The sequence below is a fragment of the Megalops cyprinoides genome, chromosome 14 (assembly GCF_013368585.1).
Source record: "Megalops cyprinoides isolate fMegCyp1 chromosome 14, fMegCyp1.pri, whole genome shotgun sequence".
NCBI lineage: Eukaryota > Metazoa > Chordata > Actinopteri > Elopiformes > Megalopidae > Megalops > Megalops cyprinoides.
In genome coordinates, this window is record NC_050596.1 from 30,953,513 (window position 1) to 30,974,482 (window position 20,970).

The window sequence follows — 20,970 nt, forward strand, 5'->3', positions numbered from 1 at the left end:
ATTATCCCTGGTATCATATTTGTCTTAAACTACCTGTTTTATCAGTATAGTTATTCTTATTTACTTATGTTGTTTTTAGATGCACCTGGGCCCCCATCCAACCCAAGAATTACTGATACAACAAAAACTACAGCTACATTCAACTGGGGCAGACCTCACTATGATGGTGGACTTGACATCACAGGGTATATTGTTGAGCACAAAAAGGAAGAAGATGAAGACTGGATTAAAGACACAACAGGAACTGCACTGCGAATTACTGAATTTGTTATACCTAACCTGCAACCAGGAGGAAAATATAACTTTAGAGTCAGCGCAATGAATGCAGAAGGAGTTGGTGAACCTGCTCAAGTTGAAGAAGTTGTCGAAGTTGTGGATCGTGAAGAAATTCCAGACTTTGAGCTTGATGCTGAACTGAGAAGAACCCTTGTTGTTAGGGCTGGTGGCTCTATACGTATTTTTGTGCCAATTAAAGGTCGTCCAACTCCTGAAGTCACCTGGATGAAAGAAGACATACCTCTTAAAGGTCGCGCTCATATTGATACCACTGAGTCATACACTCTCCTGGTTATCCCTGATTGTACTAGGCAGGATGCTGGGAAATATATATTGACATTAGAAAATGTTGCTGGCAAAAAGACTGGATTTGTTAATGTCAGAATTCTGGACTCACCTGGACCTCCAGTAAACTTGAAACCAAGAGAAATTACCAAAGACAGCATCACCCTCCAGTGGGAAATTCCTATCATTGATGGTGGTTCAAAGATTACAAATTACGTCATTGAGAAACGTGAGGCTACACGAAAGGCTTACTCCACAATAATTGCAAACTGGCAGAAGTGCTCCTTTAAAGTTCCAAATCTGACCGAAGGAGCAGAATATTACTTCAGAGTAAGTGCAGAAAATGAGTATGGCATTGGTCAGCCAGCTGAAACTCCTGATCCAATCAGAGCATCTCAAGCACCCAGTGCTCCTGATAATCTAATTGTCTCAGAGGTTACCAGGAACACTGCAACTCTTGCTTGGACAAAGCCAAAACATGATGGTGGCAGTAGAATAACTGGATATGTTATTGAAGCTCAAAGGAAGGGTTCAGAGCAGTGGTCCCATGTGACTACTGTGAAGGCTCTGGATTATACAGCAACACACCTAGTTGAAAATGAGGAGTATATATTTAGGGTCATGGCTGTGAACAGTTCTGGTAGAAGTGATCCTCGGGAAAGCAGACCAGCTATTATTAAAGAACAAATGACAGGACCTGAATTTGACCTACGTGGAGTTTACCAGAAATTAGTCATTGTCAGGGCAGGTGACAGTGTGAAGGTTGAGATACCTGTTTTGGGACGTCCAAGACCAACAGTTTCTTGGATGAAAGAGGATAAGGAGCTGAAACAGACGCAACGAATTAACGTTGAAAATACTCCAACTTCGACTATTTTGAATATTAGTGAATGCAAAATGAAGGATGGTGGTCAGTACTCCATGATTGGAAAGAACATACTTGGGACAGTGACAGAAACTATTACAGTTCAAGTACATGATATTCCTGGACCTCCCAAAGGGCCAATTAAGTTTGATGAAATTTCATGTGACTACATCCTGCTGTCATGGGAACCCCCTGAAAATGATGGTGGAGTACCGATTAACAATTACATTGTTGAAATGCGAGAAACCACAGGCACATCATGGGTAGAACTGGCAGCAACAGTAATCCGTACAACGTTTAAGGCTGCTCGTCTAACCACAGGAGTTGAATATCAGTTCCGTGTTAAAGCCCAAAACAGGTATGGTGTTGGGCCTGTACTCACCTCAGATGCAGTGGTAGCTGCATATCCATTCACAGTGCCTGGGACTCCAGGTACCCCACAAGTAGTAGCCTTCACTAAAGACACTATGACAATTAGCTGGAATGAACCAGCTTCAGATGGTGGAAGCCCCATCCTTGGATATCACATTGAAAGGAAAGAGAAGAACAGCATTTTGTGGCAAAGGATCAGCAAAGCCCTAGTAGTGGGAAACATTTTCAAATCTACAGGACTAACAGATGGAATTGCTTATGAATTCCGTGTTGCAGCTGAAAACATTGCAGGGTTGAGTAAACCAAGCAAGTCATCAGAGCCAACATTTGCCCTTGATCCAGTGGATCCACCTGGTAAGCCAGTAGCAATCAACATTACTAGACATGCCGTAACTCTTCAGTGGACAAAGCCTGAAAGTGATGGTGGGTTCTCAATAATTGGATACACAGTTGAGAAGAAAGACTTACCTAATGGACGCTGGCTGAAAGCTAACTTCAGCAATATCCTGGAGACCACTTTCACTGTAAGTGGACTGAAAGAAGATGCTTCTTACGAATTCCGGGTGTTTGCTAGAAATTCAGCTGGTGCTGTAAGTAACCCATCTGAAACATCAGATGTCATCACCTGCAGAGATGAAATTGAGGAGCCAAGAATTATGGTTGATGCTGAGTATAATAATGTTGTAGTACTGAAAGCTGGGGAGGTCTTCAAACTTCACGCTGATGTAACTGGCCGACCACTACCAACCATGGTTTGGACAAAAGAAGGAAAGGAGCTTGAAGATACTGCTAAATTAGAAATTAAAACAACAGACTTTGCAACAACTTTGATTAACAAAGACTCTTTAAGAAGAGATGGAGGTACATACACTTTAACTGCAAGTAACCCAGGTGGCTTTGCCAAGCAGATCTTCACTGTTAAAGTTCTCGATAGACCAGGTCCACCTGATGGACCATTAGCTGTTACAGATGTCACTGCTGAGAAATGTATTCTGTCGTGGTTGCCACCTTCACATGATGGTGGAGCAAAAATTGACTATTATATCATTGAAAAACGGGAAACAAGTAGACTTGCCTGGACAAATGTTGCAACTGACTTACAGGTTAACCGCTTTAAGGTGACTAAGTTGCTGAAAGGAAATGAGTATATCTTCAGAGTTATGGCTGTCAATAAATATGGAGTTGGAGAGCCCCTTGAATCTGAGCCAACTATTGCAGCTAACCCATATGTGCCTTCTGATCCTCCACAAACTCCAGAAGTAACAACCATCACACGGGATTCAATGGTTGTTTGCTGGGGACATCCAGAAAACCTTGGTGGAAGCAACATTTCCAATTATATTATTGAAAGAAGAGACAAAACTGGTCTTCGCTGGGTTAAGTGCAACAAGAGGACTGTAACTGATTTGAGATACAAAGTATCTGGACTCACAGAAGGGCATGAATATGAATTCAGAATTATTGCAGAGAATGCTGCTGGTCAAAGTGCACCCAGTCCTTCAAGTCCATTCTACAAGGCCTGTGACACCATCTTCCAGCCTGGCCCTCCTGGTAATCCAAGAGTACTGGACACAACTAAGTCTTCAATCACCCTTGCATGGAACAAGCCAGTATATGATGGTGGTTCTGATATCACAGGATACATTGTTGAGACCTGTCTTCCTGAGGAGGATGAATGGACAATTGTAACCCCTAAAGAAGGATTAACATCCACATCATTTACTATTACCAACCTCAAAGAAAATCAGGAATATAAAATCAATATTTCAGCTGTCAACAGTGAAGGTGTTGGGGAGCCAGCCTCTGTTCCTGGATCACCAAAGGCAGAGGACAGGCAGATTCCACCAGAAATTGAGCTTGATGCTGATCTTCGTAAAGTGGTCAGCATCAGAGCTTGTGGCACATTGAGACTGTTTGTACCAATAAAAGGAAGACCAGCTCCTGAAGTAAAATGGTCCAGAGAAAATGGAGAGCCCCTTGAGAGAGCAACTATTGAGACTACAACATCTTTCACATTAGTAGTTGTTGAAAATGTCAGTAGATTTGACAGTGGAAAATACATGCTGACAGTGGAAAATGCTTCAGGAAGCAAGACAGCCTTTGTGAATGTCAGAGTACTGGATACCCCTGGAGCACCACAAAACCTCATAATCAAAGAAGTTACCAAAGATTCAGTGTCCCTTACCTGGGATCCCCCTCTCATTGATGGTGGCTCCAGAATTAGGAATTACATTGTTGAAAAACGTGAATCAACAAGAAAAGCATATTCTACTATTACAGCAAGTTGCCACAAAACAAGCTGGAAGATTGGTGAGCTACAGGAGGGAAGCAACTATTTCTTCAGAATTTTGGCTGAAAATGAATTTGGAATTGGTCTTCCTGTTGAAACTAGTGAGTCAGTCAAAGTCTCTGAAAAGCCACTTCCACCAGGCAAAGTCACACTTCAAGATGTCACAAGCAACAGTGTCACTCTCTCATGGGAAAAACCAGATCATGATGGAGGAAGCAGAATTACAGGATATGTTGTTGAGATGCAGAGCAAAGGAAGTGAAAAATGGACCCAATGTATGACTGTTAAAGTAAATGAAGCATTTGTGACAGGATTGACACAAGGTGAAGAATATCTGTTCCGCATATCAGCAACTAATGAGAAAGGAACAAGTGATCCTCGTCAGCTGAGTGTGCCTGTAGTTGCCAAAGATCTTGTGATCGCTCCAGCATTCAAACTTCTGTTCTCCACATTCAGTGTTCTGGCGGGAGATGACTTGAAGATTGATGTTCCGTATGTTGCTCGCCCTAAAGCAGTTGTCACCTGGCTCAAAGATGGTGTACCCCTAAAGGAAACCACCAGAGTTAATTCTCAAATTGCAGAAAGGCATTTGTATCTTGTGATCAAGGAGGCCTGCAGAGATGATGTTGGCCAGTACACTATCAAACTTTCAAACACAGTTGGTGAAGCAACAACAGACATAGGTGTTGTTGTTCTTGACAAACCTGGCCCACCAACTGGACCTATCAAGATAGATGAGGTCACAGCTGACAGTGCCACTTTATCCTGGCAGCCTCCAGAATATGATGGTGGTTGCTCAATCAACAACTACATTGTAGAAAAGAGAGATACATCTACAACAAACTGGCAGATTGTGTCTGCAACTGTAGCTAGAACAACAATTAAAGCAGCACGGTTAAAGACTGGCTGCGAATATCAGTTCAGAATCGCAGCTGAAAACAGATATGGAAAGAGCTCGCTTCTTCTCTCAGAGTCTGTGGTTGCTCAATATCCATTCCAAATTCCAAGCCCACCAGGAACACCCTCAGTGCAATCCCCAACTAAGGAAAGCATGGTAGTGGTATGGAATGCACCAAGCAATGATGGTGGAAGCAAAATTTTGGGATATCACCTTGAAAGTAAGGAAAAGAACAGTATTCTTTGGATGAAGCAAAATAAGACACTCATCCAGGACACAAGGTTCAAGGTTGCTGGCCTTGAAGAAGGCATTGAATATGAGTACAGAGTTTATGCAGAAAATATTGTGGGTATCAGCAAAGCGAGCAAGTTGTCAGAGGTCCAAGTTGCAAGAGATCCTTGTGATCACCCAGGCACTCCAGAGGCTGTTATTGTCACAAGAAATTCTGTTACACTCAGGTGGACCAAGCCTGCATATGATGGTGGCAGTAAAATCACTGGCTATATTGTTGAGAAGAAGGAGTTGCCTGAGGGCCGCTGGATGAAAGCCAGTTTCACCAATGTTATTAAAACTGAGTTTGTTGTGACTGGCTTAGTCGAAGAGCAAAGATATGAATTCCGTGTCATTGCAAGAAATGCTGCAGGTGTTCTCAGCAGTCCATCTGACAGCACTGGGCCTATCACAGCGAAGGATGAGGTTGATCCACCTCGTATTAACATAGATTCACAGTATTCTCAAATTATTGTTGTAAATGCTGGTGAGACCTTCAAAATTGATGCTGAAATCTATGGAAAACCAATACCAACAATCCATTGGATAAAGGGAGATGAAGAGCTTGCAAATACAGCTCGCCTTGATATTAAAAACACAGACTTTACTACTTGTTTGACTGTTAAAGAAGCTATTCGTGTTGATGGAGGCCAGTACACTCTTCTGTTGAAAAATGTTGGAGGTGAGAAGTCAGTGAATGTGAATGTCAAAGTCTTAGACAGACCCGGGCCACCTGAAGGCCCCATTTCTATCTATGGAGTCACAAGTGAGAAATGCTCCATTGCCTGGAAACCACCGTTGCATGATGGTGGCAGTGATATATCTCACTACATTGTTGAAAGAAGAGAGACAAGTAGATTAGTTTGGACAGTGGTTGAGTCTAAAGTACAGACATTAAGTCTGAAAATCACAAAGCTTTTGGCAGGAAATGAGTACATCTTCCGTGTGTTACCCGTGAACAAATACGGAGTTGGTGAACCCCTTGAATCTGAACCAGTAGTTGCTAAAAATCCATTTGTGACCCCCGATGCTCCTACGGATGTTGAAATTTCTAATGTCACACAGGATTCAATGGTTGTAACCTGGGAAAGACCTACAAATGATGGTGGCAACCCAATTACCGGATATGTCATTGAAAAACGGGATAAAGAAGGTGTTAGATGGACCAGGTGCAATAAACGCGTAGTTAGTGAACTACGTTTTAGAGTCACTGGACTTCTAGAAAACCGCAGCTATGAATTTAGAGTCTCAGCTGAGAATGCAGCTGGAGTTGGAAAACCAAGCTCCTCATCTCCTTACACCAAAGCCTTGGATCCTATTTTCAAACCAGGACCACCAAATAATCCTAAAGTGACTGATGTGTCAAGAACATCTGTTTTGCTTGTTTGGGGCAAACCTATTTACGATGGTGGCTGTGAGATTCAGGGATACATTGTTGAGGCATGTGAGGCAACATCTGAAGAATGGATAATGTGCACTCCAGCAACAGGAGTCACACAGACAAGATATGAGGTAAAAAAGCTCAAAGAAAAGCATGAATATAAATTCAGAGTATGTGCAATAAACAAGGCTGGTGTTGGAGAGCATGCTGATGTCCCTGGAGTGACTCTTCTAGAAGATAAGATGGAAGCACCAGATTTGGATCTTGATCCTGACCTCAGGAAGATGATCAATGTTAGAGCTGGAGGTTCTCTCAGATTATTTGTTCCTATCAGAGGTCGACCGGTTCCAGAAGTCAAATGGGGAAAAGCTGATGGTGAAATCAAGGATACAGCACAGATCGACATCACAAGCAGTTATGCTTCTCTTGTAATTGAAAATGTTGACAGATTTGACAGTGGAAAGTACACACTAACTGCAGAAAATGCCAGTGGAACAAAGTCTGCTTTCATCAGCGTCAGAGTGCTTGACACACCAAGTGCTCCTGTGAACTTCAAAGTGAAGGAGATCACAAAACAGTCTGTAACACTTACATGGGAACCACCTGCTTTGGATGGAGGTGCAAAAATTAAAAACTATATTGTTGAGAAACGTGAAAGCACAAGAAAAGCCTATTCAGCTGTTGTCACTGACTGCCATAAAATGTCATGGAAGGTTGAACCTCTTCAAGAGGGATGTAACTATTTCTTCAGAGTTCTTGCTGAAAATGAACATGGTATCGGGTTACCAGCTGAAACCCCTGAACCCCTTAAAGTATCAGAAGTGCCACAGCCCCCAGGCAAAATTACTGTTATTGATGTAACACGCAAGAGTGTGTCGCTAGCCTGGGAAAAACCTGAACATGATGGTGGTAGTAGAATCATCCATTATGTTGTGGAAATGCAAGCCAAAGGGGATGACAAATGGTCTGTTTGTGCACAAGTCAAAACCCTGGACACAGTTGTCAGCAATTTGGCACAGGGAGAAGAATATATGTTCAGAGTTATTGCTGTCAATGACAAGGGCCCAAGTGACCCTAGGCTCCTTGGCATACCTGTGCAAGCAAAGGATCTTGTTGTTGCACCAGATGTGAGACCTGCTTGCAGCAACTACAGTGTGCAAGTTGGTCATGATCTAAAAGTAGAAATTGTAGTCACTGGACGTCCTAAACCAACAATCATTTGGACAAAGGATGGCACAGCACTTAAGCAAACAACAAGAGTTAATGTTGTAGACACTGAAAACCACACAACTCTGACCATAAAAGAAGCAACAAAAGAAGATGGTGGCATATATAATGTTGCTGTTTCCAATAATCTTGGACAAAAGGATGTAAATATTGAAATCATCACACTTGATAAACCTGGCCCACCAAATGGCCCGGTAAGGTTTGATGAAGTCAGTGCAGAAAGTATAACAATTTCTTGGGATCCACCAACATATACTGGTGGCTGCCAGATTTCAAACTACATTGTGCAAAAGAGAGATACAACCACTACCAACTGGCATATTGTTTCTGCCACAGTAGCAAGAACCACACTTAAGGTGTCTAATCTGAAAACTGGGGCAGAATATCAATTCAGAATCATTGCTGAAAACCGTTATGGAAAAAGTTATGCTTTAGACTCTGAAGCAGTCATTGCACAGTATCCTTACAAAGAACCAGGTCCACCAGGGACTCCGTTTGTCTCATCCCTCACAAAGGATTCCATGGTTGTGGAGTGGCACCCACCTATATCAGATGGAGGCAGCAGTATTATTGGTTACCATCTTGAAAGAAAAGAGAAAAACAGTATTCTCTGGACAAAGATTAATAAGACACTCATTCAAGATACCCGCTTTAAAACCAGTCCTTTAGAAGAAGGTATTGAATATGAGTTCAGAGTCTATGCTGAGAACATTGTTGGCATAGGAAAATGTAGCAAAGTCTCTGAAGGCTGTGTTGCACGTGACCCATGTGATCCACCTGGCACCCCAGAAGCCATTATTGTAAATCGGCACTCAGTCACACTACAGTGGACTAAGCCTGACTACGATGGTGGTAGTGTCATAACTGGTTATGTTGTGGAGAAACGAGACCTTCCAGATGGACGCTGGATGAAAGCAAGCTTCACAAACATTATTGAAACCAAATTCACAGTTACTGGCCTTACTGAAGACTGTAAGTATGACTTCAGAATTATTGCAAAGAATGCTGCTGGAACTGTCAGCAAGCCATCTAATAGTACTGGATCCATCACTGCAAAGGATGAAGTCGAGCCACCAAGATTCACAATTGACACAATGTACAGTCAGCCTATTGTTGTTAATGCAGGAGATACATTTACACTCGAAGCTGATGTACAAGGAAAGCCAATACCAACAGCCCTGTGGTTCAAGGGTGACAAAGAAGTTGAGAACACAGCCAGATGTGAGATCAAGAACACTGATTTCAAGGCAGTGCTTGTTGTTAAAGATGCCATCAGAATTGATGGTGGACAATATAATCTGCAGCTCACTAATGTGGCTGGCAGCAAAACTGTTCCTTTCCATGTCAAAGTGTTGGACAGGCCAGGACCATCTGAAGGGCCCCTTACTGTAACTGGTGTAACTTGTGACAAATGTTCATTGTCATGGCTCCCTCCACAACATGATGGAGGTGCCACTGTTTCTCATTACATCATTGAGAAGAGAGAAACTAGCCGTCTTGCTTGGACTGTTGTTTCTAGTGATTGTGGAGCTACCATGATCAAAGTTACAAAGCTTCTAGAGGGGAATGAATACATCTTCCGTGTCATGGCAGTCAACAAGTACGGTGTAGGTGAACCGTTGGAGTCTGCACCAGTGATAATGAGAAATCCATTTGTACCACCTGGATCACCACAAGATCTAGAAATAACTAACATTACAAGGGATTCCATGACTGTATGCTGGACTCGACCAGAGACTGATGGTGGAAGTGAAATTGTTGGCTACATCATAGAGAAGAGAGACAGAGCTGGTATCAGGTGGACGAAGTGCAATAAGCGCAGAGTCACCGACTTACGGTTCAGGGTGATGGGCCTGACTGAAGATCATGAATATGAATTTAGATTATCTGCTGAAAACGCAGCTGGAGTTGGAAAACCAAGTGCACCAACTGAGTACTACAAAGCCTGCGATCCAATGTTCAAACCTGGGCCACCAGGTAACGCACATTTGGTAGATACAACTAAGAGCTCTGTTTCAATAGCATGGCACAAACCAATTTATGATGGTGGGAGTGAGATCCAGGGATACATAGTTGAAATCTGCAAAGCTGATGAAGAGGAATGGACTATATGCACACCACCAAGTGGTATTTGTGACACAAAATTTGAAATTAAAAAACTTACAGAACATCAAGAATACAAGGTTCAAATATGTGCCATCAACAAGATGGGTGTTGGTGAACCTGCAGTTATTCCTGGAACAGTGAAACCTGAAGACAAAATGGAAGCTCCTGAAATTGAACTTGATTCAGAGCTGAGGAAAGGAATTGTGGTGCGTGCTGGAGGGGCCATGAGAATCAATATACCTTTCAAAGGAAGACCAGCTCCAGAGATTAGCTGGTCTAAAGATGAAGGGGATTTGTCTGAACGGGTACAAATTGAGAAAGGCCTGAACTATACCCAGCTTTCAATTGATATCTGTGACAGAAATGATGCTGGAAAATACACCCTGAGTTTGGAAAACAGCAGTGGTACCAAGTCTGCATTTGTATCAGTCAAAGTATTGGACACACCGGGGGCACCCCTGAACCTTGCAGTGAAAGATATCACGAGAAACGCTGTTACTCTTGTTTGGGAGCCACCACTGATTGATGGTGGTGCAAAGATCAAGAATTATATAGTTGATAAGCGTGAATCAACCAGAACAGCTTATGCTAATGTTACTACTAAGTGCACCAAAACAAGCTTCAGGGTGGGAAATCTCACTGAAGGGGCTATCTATTATTTCAGAGTTATGGCTGAGAATGAATATGGAGTTGGCCTTCCTATTGAAACAACAGATGCTGTGAAGACATCTGAGGTTCCTCTGTCAGTAGGAAAGGTAACTTTGATTGATGTGACTAAATCCACTGCCACGCTGGCATGGGAAAAACCAGAGCATGATGGTGGAAGCAGGATCATGGGTTATCTCATTGAAATGCAGCCCAAAGAAACAGATACATGGGTTGTAGCAACAACAACAAAGACATGTGAAGGCACTGTAAGTGGACTAAGTGCTGGACAAGAATATCTTTTCCGCATTGTAGCTTTCAATGAGAAAGGCAACAGTGACCCAAGGCCATTAGCTGCCCCTGTTATTGCCAAAGATGTGACAATTCAGCCCAGCTTCAAAATGACCTTCAACACCTATAGTGTCCAATCTGGTGAAGATCTAAAAATAGAAATTCCAGTGATCGGCCGTCCAAGACCCACAGTTACTTGGAATAAAGATGGACACGCATTGAAAGAGACAACACGAGTGAATGTTTCAAGTACAGCATCCTCAACAGTTCTTCGTATTAAAGAAGCTACCAGAGATGACTCTGGCAAGTACACAGTAACTGCTACAAACAGCGCTGGTTCAGTAACAGAAGAAATTGGAATTATAATCCTTGAAAAGCCAGGTCCACCAACTGGTCCTGTGAAAATTGATGAAGTAAGTGCTAACTTTGTCACCATCTCATGGGAGCCACCAGTATACACAGGGGGTTGTCAGATAAATAATTATATTGTTGAAAAACGTGACACAACTACCACAAACTGGCAGATTGTGTCTGCAACCATTGCAAGGACAACTATCAAAATTACCAAGCTGAAAACAGGATCTGAATATCAGTTCAGAGTCTTTGCTGAAAACCGGTATGGAAAGAGTACCTCTTTGGACTCTGCACCTGTTCTTGTGCAGTATCCTTTCAAGGAACCTGGACCACCTGGGACACCACTTGCCACATCAGTAACAAAAGACCACATGGTTATTGAGTGGAAACCACCAATTAACAATGGTGGGAGTCCAGTTACTGGTTACCATCTTGAACGGAAAGAAAAGAACAGTATTCTGTGGACTAAACTGAACAAGTATATAATTCCTGACACTCGATTTAAGACAAACAATCTTGAGGAAGGTATTGAATATGAATACAGAGTCTATGCTGAAAACATTGTTGGCATTAGTGTACCAAGCAAGGTTTCAGAGTGCATTGTAGCTCGTGATCCATGTGATGCACCTGGTACCCCTGAGGCAATTGTTATCACCAGAAACCACATCACACTTCAGTGGACCAAACCACAATATGATGGTGGCAGTATAATCACTGGGTATATTGTGGAAAGGAAGAAGCTACCTGATGGCCGATGGATGAAGGCGAGCTTCACTAATATAACAGAGACTGAATTTACAGTTACAGGCTTAACAGAAGACCAAAGGTATGAGTTCAGAGTAATTGCAAGGAATGCAGCTGGTATTTTCAGTGAGCCCTCTGAAAGCACTGGACCAATTACTGCAAGAGATGAAATTGAAACTCCCACTGCCACAATGGATTCAAAGTACAAGGATATTATTGTTGTTAATGCTGGGGAAACCTTTGTCATTGATGCTGACATCTCTGGAAAACCAGTGCCTGATGTCATATGGTTAAAGGATGGAAAAGAAATTGATAAGGCTACTCCAAGGATGGAAGTCAAAACCACCCTCCAACGCACAGTGCTTACAGTTAAGGACTGTATCCGAGTAGATGGTGGGCACTATACCCTGAGTCTCAGCAATGTAGGTGGAACAAAAACCGTACCAATCACTGTGAAGGTTCTTGATAGACCTGGTCCACCTGATGGTCCACTCAAAGTGACCGGTGTCACTGCTGAGAAGTGTTATCTGGCCTGGGGCCATCCTTCACATGATGGTGGTGCTAGTATTTCTCACTATATAATTGAAAAGAGAGAAACCAGTCGATTGTCTTGGACTGTTGTTGAACCCAAAATTCAAGCTGTTAGCTACAAAGTGACCAAACTCCTATCTGGCAACGAGTACATTTTCAGAGTCATGGCAGTGAACAAATATGGCATAGGTGAGCCACTTGAATCCGAACCGGTGATAGCACGCAATCCATTCAAACCACCAGGTGCTCCTTCAGTGCCAGAAGCAAGTGCCATAACAAGGGATTCTATGGTTCTAACATGGGACCGGCCAGAAGATAATGGTGGGTCAGAAATTGATAGCTACATCCTTGAGAAACGTGACAAAGAAGGCATTAGATGGACTAAATGCAACAAGAAGAGATTGAATGATTTGCGATTTAGAGTGACTGGGCTCACAGAGGGACATTTTTATGAGTTCCGTGTCTCTGCTGAAAATGCTGCTGGTGTGGGACAACCAAGTGCTGCTTCAGAATTTTATAAAGCTTGTGATGCCACGTATCCCCCTGGTCCACCAAACAATCCTAAAGTGACTGACCACTCAAGCACAACTGTATCCTTAGCCTGGAGTAAGCCCATTTATGATGGTGGTGCAGAAATAAAGGGATACGTTGTCGAGATGAAGGAAGCTTCTGAAGATGAATGGACTACATGCACACCCCCAACTGGTGTCCAGGAAACACATTATACTGTGAAAAGACTAAAGGAAAATGCAGAATATAACTTCCGCATCTGTGCTATCAATGTAGAAGGTGTAGGAGAGCATGCTGACATAACTGGCTCTGTGATTGCAGCTGAAAAACTTGAAGCACCAGAAATAGAACTTGATGCAGATCTTAGGAAAGTTGTCTCTGTGCGTGCAAGTGGAACACTTCGCCTCTTTGTCACAATCAGAGGAAGACCGGAACCTGAAGTAAAATGGACAAAAGCAGATGGTCCTTTGGCTGAGCGTGCACAAATTGAAGCCACAAGTTCATACACTATGCTCGTCATTGACAATGTCACTAGATTTGACAGTGGAAAATATGTTTTGACTCTTGAAAATATCAGTGGAACAAAATCAGCTTTTGTCAATGTTAGAGTGCTGGACTCACCAAGTGCCCCTATTAACTTTCAAGTAAAGGATATAAAGAGAGATTCAGTAATACTTTCTTGGGAACCTCCTCTCATTGATGGTGGAGCCAAAATAACCCACTACATTGTGGAGAAACGAGAATCTGCAAGAATGGCATATACCACTGTAACAAATAACTGCATAAGAAATTCATTCAGAGTTGATGAGTTACAGGAGGGAGGTATTTACTACTTCCGTGTTTTAGCTGTAAATGAACATGGTGTTGGTTTACCAGCAGAAACCACAGAACCAACAAAGGTTTCTCAGGCACCTTTGTCACCTGGCAAAGTCACACTTGTGGATGTGACCCGTAAGACTGTAACCCTCTCTTGGGAGAAGCCTGATCATGATGGTGGCAGCAAGATCACAGGCTACATAGTAGAAATGCAAACTAAAGGAAGTGACAAGTGGACTGTGTGTACAACAGTAAAAGCACTTGAAGCCACTATTGATGGCCTCACACCAGGTGAAGAATACTCCTTCAGAATTATTGCTGTGAATGACAAAGGCAAAAGTGACCCCAAACCACTTGGTGCACCTGTGATTGCAAAGGACATTCAAATTCAGCCGATTATCGATTTGCTGTTTAACACATACAGTGTTAAAGCTGGAGATGATCTCAAAATTGATGTTCCATTTAGGGGCAGACCTGAACCTGAGGTTTCATGGAAGAAAGATGGTCATTCTCTAAAGCAGACAACAAGAGTAAATGTTCTGACAACCAAAACTTCATCCAAAATGACCATCAAAGATGCTACTAGAGAAGATGCTGGAAAATATGAAATCACACTAACAAATGCATTAGGCACCAAGACAGCTGAAATTTCTGTTATTGTCCTTGACAAACCAGGCCCGCCAGGTGCAATCAAAATAGATGAAGTAAGTGCTGATAGTGTAGCATTATCATGGGATCCACCAGAGTATGATGGAGGATGCCAAATCAACAATTATATTGTTGAGAAGAGAGATACTACCACCACAAATTGGCAAATTGTTTCAGCCACAGTTGCAAGGACATCAATTAAAGTTTCCCGCTTGACACAAGGTTCAGAATATCAATTCAGAATTTCAGCTGAAAACCGTTATGGCAAGAGCCATTCTGTAGATTCTTCAGCAGTTGTTGCACAGTATCCATTCATGCCACCAGGCCCACCTACTAAAGTTCATGTTGCCACCGCAACCAAGACATACATGCTCGTCAAATGGAACATACCTGGTAGTGATGGAGGCAGTGCAGTTCTCGGATATCACCTAGAATGTAAAGAACACAGCAGCATTCTTTGGACAAAAGTTAACAGAGGCCTCATTACTGATACACAGTTCAAAATGACTGGAATTGAAGAGGGCTTGCTCTATGAGTACCGTGTCTATGCAGAAAACATTGCTGGCATCGGGAAATGTAGCAAAGCCAGTGAGCCTGTAGCTGCAAGAGATCCATGTGATCCTCCAGGTCAACCCACAGTCACAAACATCACTAGAACATCTGTTTCTCTGTCTTGGACCAAGCCAGAGTATGATGGTGGAGCTATGGTGACAGGTTACATAATTGAACGCAGGGAACTTCCAGATGGTCGTTGGCTGAAGTGTAATTTCACGAATGTCCAAGAAACATACTTTGATATCACAGGCCTTACAGAAGATCAGCGTTATGATTTCCATATTGTTGCCAAGAATGCTGCTGGATTACTTAGTGAACCATCTGAAGGCACAGGACCTGTCACAGTTAAAGATGATGTTGATGCACCATGTATCACAATGGATGACAAGTTCAGACAATTAGTAGTAGTGAAGGCTGGAGATGTGTTGAAAATCACTGCAGATATTGCTGGGCGACCTCGTCCAGTTGTTTCATGGGCAAAGGATGGTAAGGAAATAGAGGCTAAAGCTAGAGTTGAGGTCTCCTCAACAGACACCAGTACCACAATCACTGTTAAAGACAGCATCAGAAAAGACTCTGGACAGTATGTTTTGACTTTACAGAATGTAGCTGGAACAAGATCATTGGCGGTAAACTGTAAGGTCCTTGACAGGCCAGGACCATCAGCTGGACCACTGGAGGTAACTGGCCTTACAGCAGAAAAATGTACATTGACTTGGGGACCTCCTCAAGAAAATGGTGGCGCAGAAATCTCCCACTATATTGTTGAGAAACGTGAAACAAGCCGTCTTGCCTGGACACGGGTATACGGAGACATGAAAGCTACAACATGCAAAGTTACTAAACTCCTCAAAGGGAATGAGTATATATTTAGAGTTTTGGCTGTAAATAAATATGGAGTTGGTGAAGCTCTTGAGAGTGATCCTGCCAAAGCCGTGGATCCATTCACCATCCCAGCTGCACCCACAAATGTTGAAGTCACCAGTGTAACGGGTGAAGCAATGACAATCTGCTGGGAAAGGCCGGTCTCTGATGGAGGCAGTGAGATTTGTGGTTACGTCATTGAAAAACGTGAGAAGACAGGTCTCCGCTGGGTTCGTGTGAACAAAAAGCCTGTGTATGACCTCAGGGTTAAAGCATCCAATCTCCGTGAAGGATGTGAGTACGAGTACCGCGTTTATGCAGAAAATGCTGCTGGTTTGAGTCGTCCAAGTGAACCTTGCCCTCTAACTAAAGCTGAGGACCCACAATTCCTACCATCACCACCTGCTAAACCAAAGATTATTGATTCAACAAAGAGCACGATCACTCTCAGCTGGAACAAACCATTGTTTGATGGTGGAGCCCCTATCACTGGATACTGTGTGGAGTACAGGAAAACTAATGATGATGACTGGGTGGTGGCTGTTCAGAACACAAAGAACACTGAGTTCACAGTTGTTGGACTTACATCCGGAGCAGAATATGTGTTTGTAGTTAAATCAATCAACAAGATTGGCGTTAGTGATCCAAGCCCTGAATCTGACCCACAGATTGCAAAGGAACGAGAAGAAGAGCCAGTTTTTGAGATAAGCAATGAAATGCGCAAGACACTGATTGTCAAGGATGGTAGCTCATTTACCCTGACTGTACCATTCAGGGGAAAACCAGTGCCAAATGTGATGTGGAATAAAGCTGATGTAGATCTTCGAGTAAGAGCAAGCATTGACACAACTGATACTTGCACATCAATAACAGTGGAACAAGCAACAAGAGATGACTCTGGAAAGTACACTGTGACATTACAGAATGTTGCAGGAACATCAGCTCTGACACTAGTAGTTAAGGTCCTTGATTCTCCTGGACCACCCGCTCGTGTTGACGTTAAGGATGTCACCAAGAACTCTGCAACAGTGACATGGGATGCACCAGAAAATGAAGGAGGTGCCCCTGTGAAGAACTACCTTGTTGATCTACGTGAAGCTAGCAAAAAGGGATGGACAAGAATTACAAGCAGCTGCCACCGTTTGACCTACAAAATGACTGATCTACAAGAGGGAGGAGTTTACTACTTCAGAGTTACTGGTGAAAATGAATATGGAATTGGTGTGCCAGCAGAGACTAAGGAAGGAACTAAGATCACAGGTATGTTTTTTTTTCTTAAAACAGAAAGAAATGTAAAACTGTCTGATCAGCATTTTCATCTCTGAATTTTTATTTACTCTTTTTCATTTACTCTACTTTTTAAATTTCAGAAAAACCAAGTCCCCCTGCAAAGCTTGGAGTAACTGATATCACAAAGGACAGTGTCTCACTGGCATGGAGTAAACCAGAGCATGATGGCGGTAGTAGAGTGAAAAGCTACCTGATTGAGGCTCTTGAAAAGGGTCAACAGAAGTGGGTGACGTGTGGCACAGTCAAAACCACCCATTTTGTTGTTAGTGGGCTGAGGGAAAATGGTGAATACTTCTTCAGGGTCCGTGCTGAAAACCATGCTGGTCTCAGTGATCCCAAAGAAATGGTTCTTCCTGTGACTGTTAAAGACCAACTTGGTAAGTTAATGTTTACGATCAATGTGTATTACTGTTATTATGGTCGTTGTTCCTGTTGTGTTGGCAGTATCCACCAGATATTAATCGTTTCCTTTTCAATTTACAGAATCCCCCGAGATTGACATGAAGAGCTTCCCTCACAACACTGTCTTTGTCAGAGCCGGATCAAACCTGAAGTTTGAGATCCCTCTCAGTTGGCAAACCTCTGCCCAAAGGTTGCTCTTTCCAAAAGACAATTGTTCCTGTGAAATCTACAATGAGATTCAACTCTGAAGTAACTCCAGATGGTCTCATCATTACCCTTCGTGAGAGTATTGCTCATGATGCCGGAAGATATGACATTACTGCTTCCAATACATGTGGAACGACCAAATCATTTGTGAACATTGTGGTACTAGACAGACCAAGTCCTCCTGTTGGTCCTGTTGAAATGAGTGATGTCACTGAAGACAGTGTGAGTCTGAAATGGCTTCCACCATTGTATGATGGCGGCAGCCCAATTACAAATTACATTGTATTGAAACGTGAAACAACTACTGCCAACTGGACTGAGGTGTCATCTGCCGTTGCAAGAAGCACAATAAAGATCATGAAGCTAACAACAGGGGAAGAGTATCAGTTCAGAATTAAGGCAGAGAATCGCTTTGGCATTAGTGATCACATTGACTCTCCACCTGTCAGAGTCCAGTTACCATACAGTAAGTATTGACTGTTTCAGTCTGTTTCTATATGGTTGTGTTGTACATCAGAAATATAAAAACACTGTAATCATGGAAGGTGGAATAGTGTAGACCCAGGTCTTACATTTACAATGCTGAGCTACAAAGAGGAGAAAGGGAATTAGCTGGTGACTGTTACAGACTACTCTGATAAATGGCTCAAGAAACAGGTTGACAGAAATGATGGCTTCAAATTAGACATGCATTAGCCTTAATATTATTTTTTCCTTTATTCTAGCAATCCCTGGAGCTCCATCAGCACCATGTGTAACGTCTGTTACAAGAGAGAGCATCACTGTAACCTGGAAGGAGCCAGCCTCTGATGGAGGAAGTCATATTTTTGGATATCACTTGCAGATGAAAGATAGAAACAGCATCCTATGGCAGAAGGTTAACAAAACTGTGATCCGTGCAACACACTTTAAGGTGACAAACATCTTACCTGGCCTGATCTATGAGTTCAAGGTAGCAGCAGAAAATGCCGCTGGCATTGGCCCAATCAGCCAAACATCTGATGCAGTGCTTGCAATTGATTCATGTGGTAAGTTATCTTTTTTCCATAAAATGACTTTAATATAGCAAAAACACATTATATGCTTGACTGCACTGTATTCTTTCTCAAACTTTTAATCAATTCCCTTTTGCAGAATCCCCAGTCAATGTGCGCATCTCTGACATCACAAAGAATTCCATCAGCCTCACTTGGGAAAGGCCATCCTATGATGGTGGTAGTCCAATCACTGGATACATTGTTGAAAAGAAAGATGGGGCAAAAGGCAGATGGAACAAGGCTAACCTTACCAATATTGCAGAAACAAGTTACACTGTGACAGGCTTGACCCAGGATGAGTCCTATGAATTCAGAGTCTTTGCAAAGAATGCAGTTGGCTCTATCAGCAATCCATCTCTTGTCGCTGGACCAGCCACATGTGTAGATACATACGGTCAGTTGCATTTCCTCTTTGGGTAGATTCAGTATAACATAATTTGTACGTTTTTGTTATAATTGTTATATTATCTGTACCATAATATTTGTATTATCTATGTTATTTTACAGGTGCTCCTGAGATAGAACTACCTCAAGAGTATTTGGATGTTGTGAAATTCAAGGCAGGAGTTGCTGTTCAGCTGAAAGTTGGAATTATTGCAAAGCCTATGCCAACAATTGAGTGGTACAAAGATGGAAAAGAACTGGAGTCCAGTGGTCAGCTCTCAATTGAAAGCACCACAGATTCCACAGCACTTCTCATCAGGGATGCTTCACGTTTGAATTCGGGGACATACGACATCAAAGTCAAGAATTCTTTGGGCTCAGCATCTGCTTCTATCAGAGTACTGATTCTAGGTGTGTGTTTATAGAATGGATCAAAACTTTTCCAACAGTGACAGATAATTATTTAACTTATAATACACATACAAAAATGGTGCAAAGATCAGTTATATGTAAAATTGATATTGTTTTACAATATCTGATATTAACTGATATTGTTTTTTTTGGTCTTATCAGACAAACCGGGACCTCCAGCTGGAGCTATTCAATTCAAGACAGTCACAGCAGACAAGATTACAATAATGTGGGACCCGCCAACAGATGAGGGTGGTGCAATGGTCACCCACTACATTGTGGAAAAACGCGAGACAAGCAGAGTTCTATGGTCCATCATATCCGAAAAACTTGAAGAATGCATTGTGTCTGTCCAGAGGCTGATCAAAGGCAACGAGTACATCTTCCGAGTCAGGGGTGTCAACAAATATGGAATTGGTGAACCTTTGGAATCTGAGCCAGTTATTGCAAGGAATGCATTTGGTAAGGAAAAAAGCTAATAATAACTTAAGCAGCAATATGGCTATTAAAGAAAGACAGTTTTAACAGTTCTGTTTGCTTCCTTTCACAGTTCCTCCCGACCAACCCACAAAGCCTGTAGTCACTATGATCACCAGGTCAACAATGACAGTGGCCTGGCAGAGACCACTGGCTGATGGTGGCAGTGATATTGATGGATATTATCTTGAAAAACGGGAAAAGAAGAGTCTCAGTTGGTTCAAGGTCATCAAAGAACCCATTCGTGACATCAGACAGAAAGTTAGCAACCTCACAGAAGGAAATGAATATCAATATCGTGTTTGTGCTGTCAACAAAGCTGGAGCAGGCCCTTACTCAGCAGTTTCTGACTTCTACAAAGCAGCCGATCCAGTTGGTAAGCACTGTTATTTTTGGAACATTTATTGTGCCAGTGCAACAATATTATTGTCTAGTTAATACCAGAACTTAATATTATTTTCTCATTCTAGATCCACCAAGTGAACCAACTAAACTCAAAGTGGTTGATTCCACCAAAACATCTATCACCCTTGGATGGGTGAAGCCTGTGTATGATGGAGGTAGTGAGATCACCAGCTACGTTGTTGAACAGATGGTGGCTGATGAAAAGGAATGGGTTGTGATTAGCTCCACGGGTGAAGTGAGAACCACGGAGTATGTTGTTAATTATCTAAAACCTGGAGTCTACTACTTCTTCCGTGTATCTGCTGTTAACTCTGCTGGACGTGGACGACCTATTGAGATGGCTCAGCCTGTACAAGCTAAAGATATACTAGGTTAGTATTTCAATTTTAACCTACAATATCACAGCATTTTTATGGGATGCCTAATTTT

General features: G+C 42.4%; 1 protein-coding gene across 1 annotated transcript in view; it reads left to right on the plus strand.

Annotated features, from left to right (window-relative positions):
- Positions 1 to 20,970, plus strand: part of ttn.2 (titin, tandem duplicate 2) — a 171,503-nt gene that overhangs the window by 128,201 nt on the left and 22,332 nt on the right. Inside the window, 10 exon segments of the mRNA XM_036544926.1 lie at positions 80 to 17,188; positions 17,299 to 17,595; positions 17,702 to 17,790; positions 17,792 to 18,293; positions 18,553 to 18,855; positions 18,962 to 19,258; positions 19,372 to 19,659; positions 19,822 to 20,121; positions 20,210 to 20,512; positions 20,607 to 20,912. Of these exon segments, the coding sequence (XP_036400819.1) occupies positions 80 to 17,188; positions 17,299 to 17,595; positions 17,702 to 17,790; positions 17,792 to 18,293; positions 18,553 to 18,855; positions 18,962 to 19,258; positions 19,372 to 19,659; positions 19,822 to 20,121; positions 20,210 to 20,512; positions 20,607 to 20,912 (19,794 nt within the window).